Source organism: Tursiops truncatus, chromosome X, assembly GCF_011762595.2.
Source record: "Tursiops truncatus isolate mTurTru1 chromosome X, mTurTru1.mat.Y, whole genome shotgun sequence".
NCBI lineage: Eukaryota > Metazoa > Chordata > Mammalia > Artiodactyla > Delphinidae > Tursiops > Tursiops truncatus.
The window spans coordinates 43,564,894-43,586,934 of record NC_047055.1 but is presented as its reverse complement, the minus strand read 5'-3'; the positions used below and the strand labels follow the sequence as shown (position 1 = coordinate 43,586,934).

Below are 22,041 nucleotides of genomic sequence, written 5' to 3'. Positions count from 1 at the left end.
GGGAAATCAAGGCAAGGCCTGACAAAGGAAAAACTATAGGATTGTTTGTTTTCCACAATCACAGAAGATAAATTTTATGACCAACAAAAAGAGTAAATTGCAGTTGTAGACACAAGGCGAAAAGGGTGGGAAACTCCTATCTGTAGCAGCTTCAAAGGATCTCTGAGGGGAAATAATAAGGGGTGGGTGATGTAATATATGTTATGAATGAATATAATTTAAAGAAACAAGAGTCTGTTCCTCACTGATAAGATGGGGGCAGGCTTGTAGAGAAAATGGTAAAATAAACTTGTACTTGCATTAATCTGTCTCTTGGTGACCGATTAGGTTGGAGAAGCAGCTATTGGGTTCTGAATTGGATGTGGTTATCTCCACAGTCCCTTCCACCTCTAGGCCTCTGGTTTAGTCTGTTAGTTCTCAGCACTATGGTATGTCTGATGATTTTTTTTGTTTTGTGTCCACAGTGTAGTGTTCTTCAGTGTCTGAAAGAGCTACTGCAGAATTGGCTGTTGTGGCTTTCTATGGACATCCACGTGAAATCTGTGAACAGTCCTCTGTGAGTTATCTTACAACCCTCCTTAAGAGTTGATCTCTACAAAACTGTTTGCATATGGAGTTTAATAGTGTGGCATAAAACCTAATTGCTTCATGTAAATGCTTAATTGTACTTTTCTAAAAAAAAATGTTTTTTGTTACTTTTCACTCTTCCCTACAATCCTGTGAGGAAAGTTAATTCTTCAAGTTTTATTCTATAAGTCAGAAAGCAACCCCCAAGCCTCTGAGTCACTTGCAAGAGTTAATATAGCAAAACAATGGCCAGCTGATGTTAGAACTTGCAACTTTGACTTCCATTCAGTTTAGCTCATTTTATAAAATGTATTCTTGCTTATATGTGAAGTCAATTTTGATGATGGCTAGGAAGATCTGTAATTTTGCTGTACAGATTTTTTTTTATGTTCCTCTGATGTATTTTGCTTATATATGTTAATTTATTTTCACTTCGTAATTAAAAAAGAGCCCTGAATTTCCATTATGTTCATTACTGTTAAATGTGAAACCTCAAAGTGAAAGTAAAAGCCTGACTGAATTTCAAGGAACTGCCTGATCAGGTTTTTTTTGACTCTTTCTACCTAGAGTCTTTTGCTTCTCCTGTATTCTTTTTTAACATTAATTTTTTTTATATTATAGAAAATTACAAACATATTCAAAAGTAGAGAAAATAGTACAATTGTTACCCTTATGTACGCATCACCCGGCTTCAACAGTTATCAACTCATGGTTAACTTTTTTTCATCTATAACACCCCTCACTTTCCTCCTCCTTTGTACTAGATATTTTTTAAGCAAAACCCAGACATCATTTCAGCTGTTGAAAAATGATACCAGTATAACACCTAAAAATTAATAGTTCTTAATATGTTCAAATATCTAATGGATGTTCAGATTCCCTGTATTATCAGTCACATTCTTACTTTATAAGATAAGGATCCCTTAGCTCCAACTGCAAGTAGCTGGTGGTTGGCTTAGTTAGATTAGCCCAGATCTATTTTTCTATATGTTCTTTTCCTTATAGTTATCTCCTACTTTGTTAGGAGAATAGAAGCTTCTTGGGAGTTGCCTGGAAACTTTTTAATTCTTCATATTCATTATTGCAGTGCTTCCATATATCGTGTATGTCTGATCACTTTTAGAAGGAAATGGAGCATTAGTGCGTAGTGAAAGTATCTTGTAAAGCAGTGCTTCTCAAAGTGTGGTCCCTGAACCAGCAGCATCAGCATCACCGGGGGTCCTGTAGAGATACAAATTCTCAGGTACTACCCTAGACCTACTGAAGTACACTCTGGAGGTAGAGCCCAGTAATCTGTGTTTTAACAAATGCTTCCAAAATTTTGGTGCAAGCTAAAGTTTGTGAACCACTATCATAAAGAAATTCCGTTTGAATAGTTAACCTCTTCAAACACCTCAATTCTATTAAGAATAGTATGTTTGCATTTATAATCTTTGGCCAATTTGCAATGTAAGTCTTAGGCACCCTAATACAGGTGCTTTATAATTTATATATTTTCTTTATAAAAATCCTAGGATCCTTTTTAATTAGTGTCATAAATTTTGAGAGGGCATTTACAAAGGGGCTCTGCTTTCTAAAATTCTTAAAACAAATAATTGGACATAATTGTAGGTAACTTTGCTTGTCATAATACTACTTGGCATTATATAATATAGCTGTTAAGTTCTCAATAATTTTTCTGTCTTGGAGATATGAGTGTAATGCTATGTCTCCATCGTATGACAATATGCCATATGACTGGCAAAGAGGGAGTAAATTGTAGTTGTAGATCACAAGGAGAGAAGGGTGGGAAACCATTCTCAGCAGTGGCTCTCCAGGGGGCATTTTTGGTTGGCACAGTGACTGGGAAGAGGGTGCTAGCATCTTTTAGTAGGTAGGAGCCAGAGGTGCTAAACGTTCTGTAGTGGGTGGGGAGTAGGAGGCAGTCCTGAATGGTGAATTGTGTCATCCAAAATGCCAGTAGTGTCCTGTGGAGAAACACTTTCAAAGATGCTACCTGAGCAATCATCATTGTACAAATTATTTCAGACATATTTGTCAGATGCTGCCAGAAATCATAAAGTACAGTTTTGCAAGTGATGGGCTGACTGTATGTATGCCCACCTATTTGAACCGTCTCTTAATCTTTCCCTGCTTGCTCTGGCACAGAATCATCATGGTGGTGGGTAATGGTAGAGTTATCATCATCTCAGGCTTTAAGACTATATATATGCTATTCCTTTTTCCTTGTGCATAACTGTTGTTGGCTACCTAGATCTGAGGTTAAAGCTATGAAATCACATTTCCCAGTCTTTTCCTAATCCACTCAACAGTGGATTGAAGGAGAGGGGTGGGGAGATGGATGGATTGAACCAGTTATACCCATGTGTAATTTAAAGAGACATGGTTCACTGATTTGGGAAGAATATAAAATATCTAGATCTGGTTTTTACTAGAATAAAAGATGCCAAAAATTTTACTCATTCAGTTTTAGAATTGAATTCCAGTTAAATTAAAGTGAAAATATTTTTAACAGCATTTTAGTTCAGGAATTTAGGCAAAACTCGGTTTGGATTTGTGTACTTAGAAACTAATTTGCTGACTGCTATGGTCCCTGCACATTGGTGATATTATCTAAAGTCTGGAGCTTAATCCTTTCTTTCTCTGGTATTTACTAGTAGAATGGTTGCTCAGGGATGTTCTATGAATTGATCTTAATGGTTCCCTAGAGGGCTGTATAGTTTTATGATTAATCACTGCAGTTAAAAAAAATGTGAATTATACATTGGAGCACTGATCGTTTTCTGAAATTCCCACCGACTTTCTGCTGTATATTTAATCCAGCTTTAGCTTGGAAAATGTGAGGAGTTTTGCTAATATGGATCTTGGTTTCTTATTGCAGAGAGACAACTTTAGGGGGATCCATGAATTCTGTGTCTAAACTGATTCACTATGTAGGGTGGCTGTCCACTACTGCAATGCGCTTGGAAAACAACAGTACCTTCTTGCTGCACTTTATTTTGGATTTCTATGAGAAGGTAGTACACATCCCATTTTCGCTACTTTGATTTTTGTGATGGCTGTCTGCTTTACTAGTCTATTGTTTAAATTTTATGCACAACTATTAAGTTGGGCTATGACCTTATTAGCATACTTGAGATAAGCTATGTATTTTGAAGTTAATGATTGTATTCTGGCCTGAATAGTTAACATGCATAAAACAAAGGGGAAAAAGCAAAAGCTTTTTTTGAAGTCCAGGTACCACTTTAATAGACGTTCCCCTGAATAATGCTGGCCCTAGACAGAAGTCTGTCTTTAGTATCACTTTTTTCTCATCCATTGTACATTTCCAACCCCTGGTAAAAAAACAAAAATACCTTTTATTTCTTTAGCTCTCCACCCCCCACCTTTCAACTGCCTTATTTCTCCCAGTACCTATGATTCTGGTCCTCTTCTATTGTTTTATAGTATTCAACCTAGACAGAACTATTATACAGGAAGTACCCACTAATCTCAGTTTTCCTGGCTTCTTCCCTTCATTGATACTTAGTTGTCTTGTGTTATATTTGCTTGGAAGCATGCTCCTTTGTTTTCCAGGTTGACAGCTAACTAATATGATAATTCAGTATTTATAGGACTTAAGAAGAAAGAAATGCTCCCTTCCCCTTTCTCCCTAACTCTAAGATCTCTCCCCAGAAAAAAATAAAAGAGTTTAATAACTACCTTGCAGAAATAATCCTCTCTTGTAAGGTTGCTGTTTGGTGAGGTACATTTTTAAGCAGGTTGTGGCTACGTATTCTATTTATGAATCAGGCAGGCCCAAACCTGATGTTATATTATTGCTTATTCTCTAGTGGTGATTCTTTGAGTGAAGTTGGTTGAGGAGTTCTGAGGAATAATTTATATACTGGTGTTGTCATTCTTCCCAAAAGGTGTGTGACATATATATAAATTATAACCTTCCATTGGTGGTGTTGTTTCCTCCTGGGGTCTTCTATCCTGCACTCCTCAGCCTGGATTCCAGTATCCTGAACCAGCTCTGTTACATTATGGACAGGTACAAAGCCTTTTTACCATTTTATGAATTAATACATCATAATTCCATCTTCATTTTCCAGCTATACAATAATTTATGAATATACTACAATAAGTTTATTGTACATAATACAGTGAAATATAAAATACAATAATATTGTTATCCATTTTCTGCCAGGACCTTTGGAAAAAGGAAACATGGCTTTCTTTAGGGAATGACCTTCCAACATGGGACTATTTTAACTATGTTTTTAAAATGTCACTGTGAGGGGATATGGATTAAAAGGATTCACAGTTAAGGATCTTTTGTGCAGTGGTACCGTTGCACTCGGCATTGTTAATTCTCACTGCTGTGTCTCAAAGAATAATTAGTCATTTACTGACAACTGGTTTAAGTCTACATAGCTTCTCTGGTAAAAAGAACATTTTTCTGGGAGATAAGGGGAGCTATTACCAATTATATGAAACTGTAAGTATTATTTCTGATCTCTTCTAATTTTTTCACTTATGGACTGAAATTGCTCTTTTTAGCCCATAAGTGTAGACCCTTTTGGCATAACTTATAAGACTATGCCAAGGTTAAAATGTTGAAAAGCTACTTAGAATAGTTCTCAGGCAAGAAAAGATTACATCTCTAAGTTTTCCCTTTATCCTTTCTACTGCACCTTTTTTTCCACATTAGGAAAATACGTTTTGTAATATGTTTTGTATCAGTGACTGCTTTTGAGCCTCTATTAATTTTTAACAGTGAAACATTAAAAGCATTTCCTTTTTTACTGAAGTATAATTTAGAATCATATCTTAAATGCATATCTTAAATTTACAAGTACTTATCCTAAATGTACAACTCAATATTTGAGCCTCTATTAATTTTTATTCTTTGAGGAAAATGTACCACAAAAGGAAAAAAAACTTAAATAGACAGCTGGATATTTGTGTATGTGCATATATTTACATTTAAAATGTAAACTTTTGTTTATGTTTACATATCAAAGGCATTTAATGGTAAAAGTTCTCTTTGCTCTGTCTTTAGGTATCGTAAAAATTTGACTGCTGCAAAGAAAAATGAGTTGGTACAAAAGGTATGGATGATGAATCTCTGTTTTAAATCACCATTGTTTAAAAATTGAGTGTAGAGATATATGATCTGTTGGGAATAAGAAGGAAAGGGAGAATAGGTGATGATGACAATTTTTTTTCTTTCCCAATAGACAAAATCAGAGTTCAGCTTCAGCAGCAAGACCTATCAAGAATTTAATCACTATTTGACAGCCACGGTTGGTTGCCTGTGGACATCCAAACCCTTCCAGAAAGGATTATATATTGACCCCAAAGTCTTAGAAAAAGCTTCAGTAGCAGAGTACAAAAACAGTTTAAATTTAGTCCATCATCCTGCTCTTTTGGGTTATGCTGTTTTCTTTCTGCTACAGGTAAGAGTATTTAAATGATTTTTAGATTTTCTATAGGAATACTATGATGGCAGAAATAGGAAACACCATAAATTTAGCGTGTCTGAATTGCAAGACGTGTTCAGTCATACTTTTTGAGTATCAGCTAACTTTTGGGCATTGTGCTAGGCTCTGGGGATTCAAAGTTAAGTAATTAGTTTCTACCCACAAAGAGCTTGGGCTTGTGGCAGAGACAAATTTGTGAACATTACTGCAATACAGTTAGGTGAAGTGAGAAGAGATACAATTGTGAGAATTAGTGAATATTAGTTCAGTTCTACCTGCGTAGAGGTGGTGCCAGGTAAGAAAAGGGTACAGAGAAGTTGAAGCTTTAGTAAAATCCTTCTAGGCAAGATGGAAAATGTAGGCTAGATGATGTTATAATTAGAGTTGGAGTCTTAGCCAAAGACTGCTGATTTAATGGGTTGATATCAGTATGTAAGCAAGGAGGTCTTCTCAGGACTTTACACCAGCCTTGTCATTTTCAACATTATCAGTGACTCAGAGAACTCAAATGGTGTGCATATCATATGTGTGGATGACACAACAGGATGGGATTACAAATACACTGTTAGAATCTGGATTCAGAATTCCCTGAACAGACTGGAACATTGAGAAATCTAACAAAATGAAAAAGTGTATAGAACGGGGGAGATATTCATTGAGTAAATGTTTAATATATTCATGTAAGAACCAGGCACTGTGGTGAACAAGACACATCTGAGTACTGCCCTTGTAGAGCTTGGAATCTAGTCAGGGAGGCAGTCATTAAACAGACATCTTACAATAAAGAATGATGAGTAATATAGGGAAAGTACAGAGAATGATGAAAAAATATACAGGGGGGCTTCTGTAGAGCCAGTTCAGGCTTTACAGAAGTGATGCTAATTGGAGTTTTAAAGGATGAGTATGAGCTTGTCAAGACAGGAGCAGTATTTGAGGAAAAGTGTAAAGCTAGAACAGGGGACAGCAAACTTTTTCTGTGTGCGGCCAGACTGTAAATATTTCAGGCTTTGCAGGCCACATGGTCTCTGTTAAGATTACTCAACCTTGCTGTTGTAGCGTGAAAGTGGCTATAGACAATGAGTAAATAAACGGGCATAGTTGTGTTCCATAACAGTTTATTTACAAAAACAGGCATTGGACTGGATGTGGTTTGTGGACCCCTATGTTAGAGCATGCTATGTTTGAGGAATTTAAGCAGAATTATAGGGCTTGAGCAGGGATTCTACCCTGACTCAGCAGCAGAAGTACCCGGGCTGCTTTTCCAAAGTATACATCCTTGATTGCTTCCAGCCTGACATTTTGATTTACTAACTGGGGTGATATCCAGGATCTGCTTTTTTTTTTTTAAACATGTTTATTGGAGTATAACTGCTATACAATGGCATGTTAGTTTCTGCTGTGTAACAAAGTGAATCAGCTATACACATACATACATCCCCATATCTCCTCCCTCTTGCGTCTCCCTCCCACCCTCCCTATCCCACCCCTCCAGGCGGTCACAAAGTACTGAGCTGATCTCCCTGTGCTATGCAGCTGCTTCCCACTAGCTATCTATTTTACATTTGGTAGTGTATATATGTCCATGCCACTCTCTCACTTTGTCCCAGCTTACCCTCCTTCCCCTTCCCCATGTCCTCAAGTCCATTCTCTATGTCTGCGTATTTTTTTTTCTTTTTTTTGAATTTTTGAATTTTATTTATTTTTTTATACAGCAGGTCATTATTAGTCATCAATTTTATACACATCAGTGTATACATGTCAATCAATGTCTGTCTTTATTCCTGTCCTGCCCCTAGGTTCTTCAGAACTATTTTTTTTTTTAGATTCCATATATATGTGTTAGCATACGGTATTTGTTTTTCTCTTTCTGACTTACTTCACTCTGTATGACAGCCTTTAGGTCCATCCACCTCACTACAAATAACTCAATTTTGTTTCTTTTTATGGCCGAGTAATATTCCATTGTATATATGTGCCACATCTTCTTTATCCATTCATTGGTCGATGGACACTTAGGTTGCTTCCATGTCTTGGCTATTGTAAATAGTGCTGCAATGAACATTGTGGTACATGTCTCTTTTTGAATTATGGTTTTCTCAGGGTATATGCCCAGTAGGGGGATTGCTGGGTCATATGGTAGTTCTGTTTTTAGAACTATCTATTTTAAGGAACCTCCATAGTGGCTGTATCAATTTACATTCCCACCAACAGCCCTTTGCCCCTTTTTAAATTAGGTTATTTGTCTTAATGGCTTATAAGACTCATGTCTATATTGTAGATTCAAGTTGCTTATCAGATATATGATTTGCAAAGTTTTCCCCTATTCTTTGGGGTTTCTTTTCATTTTTTGGTTGGTATCTTTTGAAGCACAAAAGTTTAAGTTTTGATGAACTCTATTTATTACTTTTTTCTTTTATCGCTTGTGCTTTTTTTTAATGCCTCCTCATTTCCTTCTCCCCCCAGCCCCTGGCAATGACCAGTATACTCTCTGCTTCTATGAGTTTGATTATTTCAGATTCATCATATAAGTGGTATCTTATAGTATTTGCCCTTCTGTGTTTGGCTTATTTCACCTAGCATAATTTCCTGCAGATTTGGTCTCTCAGTAGATTGTGGAAGATAAGGGATATTGGTTTCTCCTCATGATGTCTGTCTGGTTTTGGTTTCAGGTTAATTCTGGCCTCAAAAAATAAGTTAGGAAGTATTCTCTCTCCTGTTCTTTGGAAGAGTTTGTGAAGGATTGGCATTAATTCTTCTTTAAATATTTGGTAAATTTTACCCATGAAGCCATCTGGTCATGGGCTTTTATGTAATTTCTTGATAACTTTTTTGAAATAAAAATGTCTTTTCCATTATGGTTTATTACAAGATATTGAATATAGTTTCCTGTGCTATACAGTAGGACCTTGTTGTTTTGATAATACTTTTTATTTCTTTTTTGGTTGTTGTTTAATTCTTTTTTTTAAAATTTATTTATTTTTAACATCTTTATTGGAGTATAATTGCTTCACAATGGTGTGTTAGTTTCTGCTTTATAACAAAGTGAATCAGCCATACATATACATACGTTCCCATATCTCCTCCCTCCTGTGTCTCCCTCCCTCCCACCTTCCCTATCCCACCCCCCCCAGGAGGTCACAAAGCACCGAGCTGATCTCCCTGCGCCACATGGCTGCCTCCCACCAGCTATCCACCTCACGCCCAGTAGTGTATATATGTCCATGCCACTCTCCCACCCTGTCACAGCTTACCCCTCCCCGCCATCCTGAAGTCCATTCTCTAGTAGGTCTGTGTCTTTATTCCCGTCTTACCCCTAGGTTCTTAATGACCTTTTTTTTTCCTTAGATTCCATATATATGTGTTAGCGTACGGTGTTTGTTTCTCTCTTTCTGACTTACTTCACTCTGTATGACAGATCTAGGTCCATCCACCTCACTACAAATAACTCAATTTCGTTTCTTTTTATGGCTGAGTAATATTCCATTGTATACATGTGCCACATCTTCTTTATCCATTCATGCGATGATGGACACTTAGGTTGCTTCCATCTCCTGGCTATTGTAAACAGAGCTGCAATGAACATTTTGGTACATGACTCTTTTTGAATTATGGTTTTCTCAGGGTATATGCCCAGTAGTGGGATTGCTGGGTCGTATGGTAGTTCTATTTGTAGTTTTTTAAGGAACCTCCATACTGTTCTCCATAGTGGCTGTATCAATTTACATTCTCACCAGCAGTGCAAGAGTGTTCCCTTTTCTCCACACCCTCTCCAGCATTTATTGTTTCTAGATTTTTTGATGATGGCCATTCTGACCAGTGTGAGATGATTGTAGTTTTGATTTGCATTTCTCTAATGATTAATGATGTTGAGCATTCTTTCATGTGTTTGTTGGCTATCTGTATATCTTCTTTGGAGAAATGTCTATTTAGGTCTTCTGCACATTTTTGGATTGGGTTGTTTGTTTTTTTAATATTGAGCTGCATGAGCTATTTATATATTTTGGAGATTAATCCTTTGTCAGTTGCTTCATTTGCAAATATTTTCTCCCATTCTGAGGGTTGTCTTTCTGTCTTGTTTATGGTTTCCTTTGCTGTGCAAAAGCTTTGAAGTTTCATTAGGTCCCATTTGTTTATTTTTGTTTTTATTTCCATTACTCTAGGAGGTGGATCAAAAAAGATCTTACTGTGATTTATGTCAAAGAGTGTTCTTCCTATGTTTTCCTCTAAGAGTTTTATGTGTCTGGTCTTATATTTAGGTCTTTAATCCATTTTGAGTTTATTTTTGTGTATGGTGTTGGGGAGTGTTCTAATTTCATTCTTTTACATGTAGCTGTCCAGTTTTCCCAGCACCACTTATTGAAGAGACTGTCTTTTCTCCATTGTATATCCTTGCCTCTTTTGTCATAGATTAGTTGACCATAGGTGCATGGGTTTAACTCTGGGCTTTCTATCTTGTTCCATTGATCTATGTTTTTGTTTTTGTGCCAGTACCATATTGTCTTGTTTACTGTAGCTTTATAGTATAGTCTGAAGTCAGGGAGTCTGATTCCTCTAGATCCCTTTTTTTCCCTCAAGACTGCTTTGGCTATTCAGGGTCTTTTGTGAAATATTTTTAAGCAGGGTTGTAGTATGGTCTGAGTTGACATTTAGTGGAGATCACTTTGGCTTTTTGGTGGAGGATAGAGTTATAAGAGGAGGCCTGAGTGGAAGCAGAGGCACCAATTAGGAGGCTCTTGGTGTAGACAAAATAGATTGATAGTGATTTGTATGCAAGTGGTGGTAGTGAAGATGCATAGAAGTGGACTGATTGGAGATATACTGCAGAGATAGAGTAGACAGGGCCTGATGGCTTGATCAGAAGTGGGAATGAGAAAAAGGAAAGGACTTTTGAGTTTTTTGAATCGAGCAAGTGGGTTGATGGTGGTTCCATTTATTAATAAGAGGAATACTGATAGAAGAACAGGATAGGTTATTTTGTTTTTTGCAGAGGACAAGTTGAGAATGAAGTTTCGTTTTGACGTACTTAAGTTTGAGATGCCTGTTAGATATCCAAGAAGAAGTGTAAGTAGGCAGTTTGAAATAGGGGCTTAGAACTCAAGAGAGTGGTTGGAATGAGAGGAATCAATATGGAATTCATCAGCATGGACTATACTTCATCAGTTCCAAAAACACACATTTTTTTTCACTTTTTATAACTTCTCAGAGATCAAGATGCATCTTGTGATTGATGTCAGCCAGGCAGCAATCATGATATAGTTGTCATTTGCTGTTTTTGAGTGTGTGCAGGCAGATTGCCAGAATCAGACCTTGCAGATTGGATGTCAGCAGCATGGGGGAAAGATAGGAGACGATGCTGGAGCACTGTTTTAAGCTCTCAAAACCAAATGACTTGGAGGAAGAAGGGAGGGAAGTGGTGAACCATACATGTTATGGACTTTCCTTGAAGCAAGGGCCAAAAGTAGGTTAGATTTATGCAGTTGGGACCCAAGCACCATAGCCTTTATTAGTCCCTTTAAGAAATGCTACATAATCGATACTCTGGCACAGAGGATGATATTGTGTGAAAAAACATAGATATCCACAACCCTTGAGTAGAAAAGTAATTCAGAAGAGTTGGACTCTGAATGTGAAGTTTTAGAAATACTTTCATCACTTAATTTTGTTTATATTTACCATTTCATGTTTGTAAAAATGATATATGATCAAAATCTGCCTACATCTAAAACTCTTTCAATCATTATAAAATAAAAACTTCTAAGTGTTAAAAATGCATTGTGTTATGTGTAGTTTAACAGGCAGAGTTTTTTCTTAGTGATACATAAAAATTTGTTAGAATTGATGGCTCTTCAATGAAGTACAGTAGGTGATAGTTAAAGCCGGGGAATAACTAGCTAGCTCACATAGCTCTGAGATATTATAAAGAATTACAAATTCATAGAATCTACTGGGTACCCAGACTACCTCACCAGACTTCATCCTCATCCTTCAAAACTCAATTCAGGTACTCATATTCCTCAGAAAAAGCCCACCTTCCATCTCCACCCCAGTGGCTGAGTACAGAATTTTAAAAAATGAAGCCAAATATTAGCAAAATGGTGCTCACTTTATCCACTGTGATTTTTTTTTTCTGTTTGTGCTTCTAGGGAGAAATATGGAAGGTTATAGTGGGTGCTTATTCAAAAGGAATCCAAGAGTGTTGGTAGGAATAGAACATAGCAAATGAATCAGATAGTGAAGAGCCATCTTAATTTTCTGGTAATTTTTGCTAACCAAATATTTTCATCCCCATTTCTCTCCGTTTTCTTTTTTGTTTTTGTTTTTGTTTTGAAAGGAATGGCCAAAAGAAAGGAAAGTAAATTTGAGCTCTATTCGGGTAAGTAAATTTATTTTCATCATGTTCAGGGATTTCATAAAGCTTCATTTCATTAGAAGAATTTATACCTTTACTTTTTCCCAAATCCCAAGTCTGATGCCTAGACAAGGTCAAAGTGAAGTGTTTGCCTCCTGAATTAATTCCAGTGACTTTTATGTGACTTCGTTGGCACATACCGTCTACATAGATAAAACTATTCATAGTTTGACTCTTGCTGTTGTGTCTGTGCATCATCTTATTTTATAATACACTTGCATATAGTCAAAGTGTCACTGTAATGCGTCTTATTTAACAAAGCCAAGCACAATTGTCTCAATATAGAAACTCTGCTGTGTACATATTTAATATAGGAAGTAATATAATAATGTCTGTGTTGTCTGTTTTAGATGTTAAATTCCTAGAGTGCAGGAATGATGACCCATTTCCATTTCACAGTACTTGTTCATTTGAACAGCTGAATTTTTTTTTATTGGAGTATAATTGCTTTACAATGGTGTGTTAGTTTCTGCTTTATAACAAAGTGAATCAGTTATACATATACATATGTTCCCATATCTCTTCCCTTTTGCGTCTCCCTCCCTCCCACCCTCCCTATCCCACCCCTCCAGGTGGCCACAAAGCATGGAGCTGATCTCCCTGTGCTATGCGGCTGCTTCCCACTAGCTATCTACCTTGCGTTTGGTAGTTTATATATGTCCATGCCTCTCTCTCGCTTTGTCACAGCTTACCCTTCCCCCTCCCCATATCCTCAAGTCCATTCTCTAGTAGGTCTGTGTCTTTATTCCTGTCTTACTCCTAGGTTCTTCATGACATTTTTTTTCTTAAATTCCATATATATGTGTTATCATACAGTATTTGTCTTTCTCTTTCTGAGTTACTTCACTCTGTATGACAGACTCTAGGTCTATCCACCTCATTACAAATAATAGCTCAATTTCGTTTCTTCTTATGGCTGAGTAATATTCCATTGTATATATGTGCCACATCTTCTTTATCCATTCATCTGTCGATGGACACTTAGGTTGCTTCCATGTCCTGGTTATTGTAAAGAGTGCTACAATGAACATTGGGGTGCATGTGTCTTTTTGAATTATGGTTTTCTCAGGGTATATGCCCAGTAGTGGGATTGCTGGGTCATGTGGTAGTTCTATTTGTAGTTTTTTAAGGAACCTCCATACTGTTCTCCATAGTGGCTGTACCAATTCACATTCCCACCAGCAGTGCAAGAGTGTTCCCTTTTCTCCACACCCTCTCTAGCATTTATTGTTTCTAGATTTTTTGATGATGGCCATTCTGACTGGTGTGAGATGATATCTCATTGTAGTTTTGATTTGAATTTCTCTAATGATTAAGGATGTTGAGCATTCTTTCATATGTTTGTTGGCAGTCTGTATATCTTCTTTGGAGAAATGTCTATTTAGGTCTTCTGCCCATTTTTGGATTGGGTTGTCTGTTTTTTTGTTATTGAGCTGCATGAGCTGCTTTTAAATTTTGTAGATTAATCCTTTGTCAGTTGCTTCATTTGCAAATATTTTCTCCCTTTCTGAGGGTTGTCTTTTGGTCTTGTTTATGGTTTCCTTTGCTGTACAAAAGCTTTGAAGTTTCATTAGGTCCCATTTGTTTATTTTTGTTTTTATTTCCATTTCTCTAGGAGGTGGGTCAAAAAGGATCTTGCTGTGATTTATGTCATAGAGTTGAACAGCTGAATTTTTTTGCCAGTATAATAAAAGGAATATTTAGCCCTTAAAATTCGGGTACTCTCTGGTTTGACTGTTACTTAGTGACTGAGTTTCAGTTACGAACCTGGCCACTCGAGCTAACTCTTGGTATGTGCATCCAGGGTGCTGGGAACTTATCCTAGGCAAAGAAGAGGAGGTAGAGAATAAGCAAACGGAATATTTGATAAGTAATTTTCCCTTTTTTGTGCCTGCAGGGGAAGAAATGGAACTGGTATTTGGACTATTTATTTTCAGAGGGGTTACAAGGCTTGAAACTTTTCATAAGAAGCAGTATTCATCGTTCTTCTGTCCCCTGAGCAGAGAGCATAAACCACCTGATCAACATTAAATGAATGTTGACAGAAACAAACTGAGCATATGGGACTAAATTCCTTCCTTGTTGCTGGAGAGGTCAAGTAGCTCAACTTGAGTTTCCATACTCATTTCACCAACAGACTGCCATCCTCAGGGAGTGCTTAGACTTGCCTTCTATCCATGGCTCAGGAGAGCCTCAATGTGGCTAATTTTATTTTTCAGGATCTAGATTCTTTAGCTCATTAGTGAAAAATGACTTCATCATCAGGCTCTGCCTTCCACCAAATTATACATAAAGAGACATATCTGTTATGTGGTGGGATTTTTCACATTCTTGTGGACTATGAGCTGCATTTTTGATGGAAGAGAGCAGGTAAATAATATGTGGTGGCAGTTAAGCTACAGACATATTCATGCAAAATACTCAGCTGCCTCTGTAAAACCTCTGTGGATATTGCCATTTTTCTTATTGTGAACAACCACACCAACACCAAGTTAAGAGGATACATTTCTAGCTCTAAAAGGTGGCTCTAAGTAGTTGGTAGATTTCTGGGCCTTCACTGGTAGCAGTTTGATGAGAGAAGGAAGGGAAGAGGATTGTGGGATAATCTACATTCCTATTTATACCAGTTTGATTTCACAAAACTGCTCTATTTTGTGTGTGTGCACATGTATGTGTATGTATATATCCCATTTTTTAGTGTTTAGGTCCAAATTAACTAACTGTAACTATTTTCAGGAATAATTCTGAAGCTTTTAAAAAATTGTATAATAGCTAGAGTATCTTGCTGAAAATTGACTACAAAATTTTGCTTCAGCGCTACTGAATAACTGTCCCTCTTTTAATAAAATTCGTATCATTTGAAAGAAATCAAGCTGAATTTATTTTTATTTTATTATTTATTTATTTATTATTTATTTTTTTTGTGGTACGCGGGCCTCTCACTGTTGTAGCCTCTCCCGTTGCGGAGCACAGGCCCTGGACCCACAGGCTCAGCAGCCATGGCTCATGGGCCCAGCCGCTCCACAGCATGTGGGATCTTCCCGGACCGGGGCACGAACCCGTGTCCCCTGCATCGGCAGGTGGACTCTCAACCACTGTGCCACCAGGGAAGCCCTATTTTTATTTTTAAGTGCACATTGTGGCTCTTTTTTCCTTTTAAAGCAAAACAGAACCCTAAACTATATTATTGGATGGTGTTCAAACTAGAAATACTATTTATTCATTCATTTTTTTTCATTCATTTTTGATTTAATACATATTTATTGAGCTTACCATATACCATGTATTCTTCTGTGTGCTGGTTATACAGTATCTGCTTTTGTGGAATTTACTACATTCCATTGGAGAAGACAGATAATACAGATGTAAACAAATGTACAATATCAGGTGAAAAAGCAAGGAATAGGGACAGAAAGAAACAAACTGAGTGTATGGGACTAAATTCTTTCCTCATTGGTAGAGAGGCCAAGTGGTTCCACTTGAGTTTCCATGCTCGTCACCAATACACTGCCATCCTTAGGGAGTGCTTGGATTGTCTTTCTATCCATGGCTAAGGAGAGAGAGCCTCAGTGTGGCTAATTTTATTTTTCAGGATCTAGATTCTTTAGTCCACTAGGGAAAAATGACTTCATCATCAGACTCTGCCTTCCACCAAATTATACATAAAGAGATATACATATTTGAGGGGGTTGCTACTTTAGATAAGATGGTTAGGGAAGGCCTGTTTGAAGAGGTGGCCAATGCAGAGGACCTAATGAGATAAGTGTATGAACCATGTGAATATTGGGGGGAAGAGCATTCGGGAAGAGGTAAAGGCAAGTAAAAAGGCTTAAAAATGTTAACTTACTTGGCATGTTTGAGGAATAGCAGAGGCCAGTAAGGTTACACCATAGTGATTAAGGGAGAAACATGGTAAGAAAAGAAATAGGGGAGAAAGCCAGAGAGTAGTTCATGAAGATCCTTATAGCCTGTTATGGATACGTAATGTGAAGCCATTAGAAGGACTGAGAGCAGAGGAGTGGCATCATTTTACTTACCTGTATGGAACTGCAGTGTGAAGGTTAGACTGAAGAGGATTAAGGGTGAAAGCAGAGAGACCAGTTAGGTTATTACAGTGTTCCAGGCAAGAGTCTTAGACTAGTGTGGTGGATGATGGAGAGTGGGGGCGGGGGGGGTAGTTAGATACTGGACGCAAGCTCTAAAGGTAAAGAAGATAGGATCTGCTGATAGCTTGGATATGAGGAGAGAGAAAGGGAGGAGTAAAGGATGACTCCTAGGTTTTTAACAGTAGCTGGGTGAATTCTGGAACAGAGAGATGAGGAACAGATTTGGAGGAATGTGGAATCACGAGTTCTTTTTCAGTCATGTTAGGTTGGAGATGCTAAATAGGCAGTTGGCTATCCAAATCTAGAGTTCAGGGTACAGTTTGGTACTGACAAAATTGATTTGGGAATCTTTACTGAATAGCCATGACATTGGATGAGATCACTTAGTACAGCTTGAAAAGAAAATGGCAAAGGACTGAGCCCTGGAGTATGCCAATGTTAAGAAGTAGAGGAGGAACCAGCAAAAGACTGAGAAGGACCCACCAGTGAGCTTAAAGAAAAATCAGGAGACTGGTATGCTGGAAGCCAAGTACAGAAAGTGTTTCAAAACGGAAGGGTTATTTAATGGTGTGGAATGTAGCCTATATACCTGGATAAAAGAAGCTTTAGCTGCTTTGAAGTAAATCTGATAGCTTCCCCAATGGGTAACTATTTAGAGAATTCTCTCTTTTTTTTTAAGTTTGTACTCCAAATAACTTCCCATATTGTTTTTCAGAACATGGTATTTTGATCCTTAAGATCATGTAGAACTTTAAATTGTGAGAAGGGGTTTGATTAGTTTTTATGAAATTTAACCAGTAACAATCTTCAGATCATGGAAGAAACTTTTCTAAACTTAAGTTTATGTTCTGGGAGAAAAAAATTTTCTCCTTTAGTTTGCCTTTTTGTTCAGTAATGATTCCCTGGGTACCTTTTTGACCATATTCTTCTCTTGATCAATTTTTTAACCCACTTAAGATTAGATATACAGCTATGCAAGTATGCCAAATCTAGTTATTTGAAAAGTCTTTTTTGAAGAATCTTCATGGCAAAGAAAAACAAAATTTAAATAAGAATAGCTATTTTGTTTCAGTACCAAACATGCCTAGAAAAGAAAAGAAATAGAAAATGTGGTTTATTTTCCCAATTGTACAAAAAGAACACTTTGTTTACCCAGTATTTGTGTAAAATTGTTGATGTTTTAAATATTGACTTAATATTCAATAATAACACTGCTATTAGATTTCTAACATTTTATTTTTCTTTTTATCATAACTTCTCCTTTGGTCTTGGGGGACAATCTGGAAAGAAAAGTAGATAAGTCTATGGTGCCTCACATAACTTTTATTAACATAGTAGAAATTCTCTTTATATCAGATACATTTTTTATCACAAAATGGTTTACTAGATAGAAGAAAAAATATTCTCTAAAATTAGTATTATATTTTTAAGATTTTTTTCAGTTGATACTACTTTTCACTTTGTTTAAATTATTAGGTTTTTTAATATAGAGAGCCTCTGTTTCTGTCATGTAAAAAAAATCTGTTTCTATTAAAGATGGATGCTATGGACTGAATGTTTGTTTCCCTCAGATTCATATGTTGAAGCCCTAACCCCCAATGTGATGGTGTTTGGAGATGGGACCTTTGGGAGGTAATTCAATTGTAAGGGTGGCGCTCCCATTAATGGGATTAGTGCCTTTATAAGATGAGACAAGAGAGATACAGTCTTTCTCTCCACTGTGTGAAGATCCAGCAAGAAGGCAGCTGTCTACAAGCTAGGAAGAGGACCCATGCTGGCACCCTGATCTTGGACTTTTAGCCTTCAGAATTGTGAGAAGTAAATTTGTTTTTTAAAGCCACCCAGTCTGTGGTATTTTTGTTATATAGCAGCCTGATCTGATTAAGACGATGGGCAATCGTGTTTAACAGAATATACTGTTGACCAGAATCATTAATGCTTTATTTTTGTAATACTCATAAGAGGATATCTTCCCAAGGAGCATAATAGTACATGTGAATTAAAGTCCATTTTAAAGTATATAACAGGAATGCAACATTTTTCAGCTTGCCAGGAAGAATATTAGCTTATCTAAATAGATTTGGTGCACAGAGCTGGAGGCTGGATGTTAAGGAGTCCTTCTATTGCTTCTAGTTTTAGGTTCATCATTAGTGAATTGTACGACCTTGGAAGTCACTTAAATACTTTGCCTCTTGATTCTCTCTTTGGTAAAATTTAGATTCTGATGTCTGTCTTTCAAAGGTTTGGCATGTAAAATGATAGAAAATTTGTAGAATTTTCATTGAAAACCCACAAAGGGGAAAAGAGATAGAAAAGTTTTTCCTACTTTGGAAGCTGTATTTGATCAAAGTATATCTTATAGAAATGCAATTAAAGACTATTCCAGCTCTTCCGCCGCCATTTTAAATCCAGCTCCATACAACGTTCTGTCGCCGCTGCTGCCGCGACACAGATTGCACGCCAGCGCCTCCCAGCCGATAACTCAGCCGCTATGGAAGACATGAACGAGTACAGCAACATAGAGGAATTTGCAGAGGGATCTAAGATCAACGCGAGCAAGAATCAGCAGGATGATGGTAAAATGTTTATTGGAGGCTTGAGCTGGAATACAAACAAGAAAGATCTGACTGAATATTTGTCTCAATTTGGGGAAGTTGTAGACTGCACAATTAAAACAGATCCAGTCACTGGAAGATCAAGAGGATTTGGATTTGTGCTTTTCAAAGATGCTGCTAGTGTTGATAAGGTTTTGGAAATGAAAGAACACAAGCTGGATGGCAAATTGATAGACCCTAAAAGAGCCAAAGCTTTAAAAGGGAAGGAACCCCCTAAAAAGGTTTTTGTGGGTGGATTGAGCCCAGATACTTCAGAAGAACAAATTAAAGAATATTTTGGAGCCTTTGGAGAGATTGAAAATATTGAACTTCCCATGGATACAAAAACAAATGAAAGAAGAGGATTTTGTTTTATTACATATACAGACGAAGAGCCAGTAAAGAAATTGTTAGAAAGCAGATACCATCAAATTGGTTCTGGGAAGTGTGAAATCAAAGTTGCACAACCCAAAGAGGTATATAGGCAGCAACAGCAACAACAAAAAGGAGGAAGAGGTGCTGCATTTGGTGGACGAGGTGGTACTAGGGGTCGTGGCCGAGGCCAACAGAGCACTTATGGCAAGGCATCTCGAGGGGGTGGCAATCACCAAAATAATTACCAGCCATACTAAAAGGGGACGTTGGAGAAAACAGGAAGAGATTGCTAAAGTAACCCATCTTGCAGGACGACATTGAAGATTGGTCTTCTGTTGATCTAAGATGATTATTTTGTAAAAGACTTTCTAGTGTACAAGACACAACTGTGTCCAACTGTATATAGCCGCCAATTAGTTTTTGTTTTTACTTTGTCTTTTGCTATCTGTGTTATGACTCGACGTGGATTTGTGTTTATACAAATTTTATTTGTATGATTTCATGTTAAACCTCAAATAAATGCTTCCTTATGTGATTGTTTTTCTGCATCAGGTACTAAATAGCCCTGTAAAAGTGTAATTTTAAATAAGCAATAATTAAGGCACAGTTTATTTTGTAGGGAGTGTTGATCCATAGGGAGAAACTGTGGTCCTTTACAAATAGCCAGCTACAGTGTCTACTCTGTTCTCTTTTTGTTAGATGTATTCTGTGTTCTAAGGCTTCATTTCCCTGTTAACTGAGGCTTCCACATACCTTTAAGTAATGTTGTTTTCTCTTTGTATATCTGGGGACTTTGTCATGAAAGTTTCTGTGGCGTAGTTATAGTGTTGTGATGAGTGGAAGCTTTCTAGTAGACCATAAGTCTTCTGGTTATATTTTGAAAAGTAACTTTTTAATGGCACAAAGCATGCTGGTAGCTCCTTTTATGAATAGAAAATATTTTGCTTTGCTCTTGTCTCTGGAAAGGCATTTGTTATGACTTGCTGTATTCAGTGGTCTGCTAGAAAGAGCTTTGGCTAATCATAATACCATAACTTTGTTTTCTTGATTAAACTGTCTAAATATACCCAGGGGAAAAAACACTTGAACTGTGTTATAGGAGCCACAGTTTAAGAATATCAGATGTAGTTACATTTAACACAAGGATTTTGGCAAATAGGTATGAAGTTACTAAAATTTGAACAAAAGTTAGATTAAAATATATGATGTAGTGGATGAGTAAATTAATTGTATACTATTCTGTTGGTATTATGTCACAGCAAGCACCAAACTGAACAAAATGTTTTCTGTTGGGGCATTTTTAGGAAGCTGTATTGGGTGTTAACTGTTACGTGGTGTGAGTTCTTAGAAAAAATCATGGTAGTAAGTTTCATCATTTTTAGCGCAGTTAGTGCATGAGCTGAATAGTTAAGCATATCCATATTCAAACGTAAAAGGAATAGTGGGGAAAGGTATCCCTTAAATCTTATGTAAATGCAAATCTAAGTGTGACCAAGTCATGTCATTACAACAGATCTTCTGGTGCATTAAAAAAAAGTTTTAGCTGTAGATTTTGGAGGATGTCCTGGGTAAACTCAAGTTTTGAATTTTACATTCAGTGTAGTTATTGAATTTAAGGTTTTTGTTTTTGTTTCTGTGGTTCCATGTTAGCCATTAGGATTGGCATACAAGTTCATATGTGGAATAGTTGACCTCACCTTCAACCAAGTGTAAATTTTTTTATGCTAATGAACCTGCCTTGTTTTATTTGGTGCCTGCAACTTTCTTTGTTCCGATGATGTTTGTACTTGCTGGGCTATCAAGTTACAATGCTTTTGGCCTTTTGCTCCTGTTTTGCTATTTGACCTTACACCTAGGCCAAGTACCAATGTTGGCTGTTGCAAGGGATTGTTTGATTCGTTCAACATGCAACCTTAGGGAACAGAAAGGAGATTTTCATTTTAAGTTATCTTGTCAAAGTCAGTAGGTGCAGTGTCTTTAGGGCAGTGAATCCTGTAAGTTCAAATTTATGATTAGGTGACAAGTTGACATTGAGATTGTCCTTTCCCTGATCAAAAATGAATAAAGGCTTTTTAAACAAACAAACAAACAAAAAGACTATTCCAGGAGGTATTGGCTTACTGAAGTAATGCACGTTCTCTGTACTTTACTTTCTGTGTGAACAGAGGTTTCCTGAGCCTTTCTGAGAAAAGTGCTGAAAGTATGAATGAATAAGAACCTACTTAATAGTTTGACATCCTAAGCATTTATGAGTATTACAGCCCTGGATACAATAACATAGTTAATATCACATATGAAATTGAACAAGATTGCATTTTTAATATGCTGTACTTTCCCCTTGTATCTATTTGTAGGTGAACTTTCTATTACCTGGGGTAGTGAGGAAGAAGGTAGTATATAATTGTTTAATTAGATGTGAATTTCAACTTAAAAAAATAGAACTGAATCCTTTTTCTATTTGTAATCAGTTTTGTGGACTAGGTTAAATTCACAAACTTGATCGTCAGTTTCTGCATAGTCAA

General features: G+C 36.9%; 1 protein-coding gene and 1 pseudogene across 5 annotated transcripts in view; both read left to right on the top strand.

Annotated features, from left to right (window-relative positions):
* CENPI (centromere protein I) overlaps positions 1 to 18,105 on the top strand; it is a 47,919-nt gene extending 29,814 nt beyond the window's left edge. For 4 of the 5 annotated variants that reach the window (XM_033849573.2, XM_019932249.3, XM_033849574.2 and 1 more), the window contains exons 15-21: positions 465 to 556; positions 3,449 to 3,584; positions 4,479 to 4,603; positions 5,615 to 5,663; positions 5,793 to 6,011; positions 12,367 to 12,408; positions 14,342 to 18,105. In XM_033849573.2, coding sequence (XP_033705464.1) covers positions 465 to 556; positions 3,449 to 3,584; positions 4,479 to 4,603; positions 5,615 to 5,663; positions 5,793 to 6,011; positions 12,367 to 12,408; positions 14,342 to 14,443 — 765 coding nt within the window. In that variant the 3' untranslated portion in view covers positions 14,444 to 18,105. The other variant, XM_073799427.1, reaches the window with a different exon arrangement.
* An 889-nt stretch (positions 18,106 to 18,994) lies between these two features.
* On the top strand, positions 18,995 to 20,054 carry LOC101336225 (heterogeneous nuclear ribonucleoprotein D-like pseudogene; annotated as a pseudogene).
* Positions 20,055 to 22,041: the final 1,987 nt, after the last annotated feature.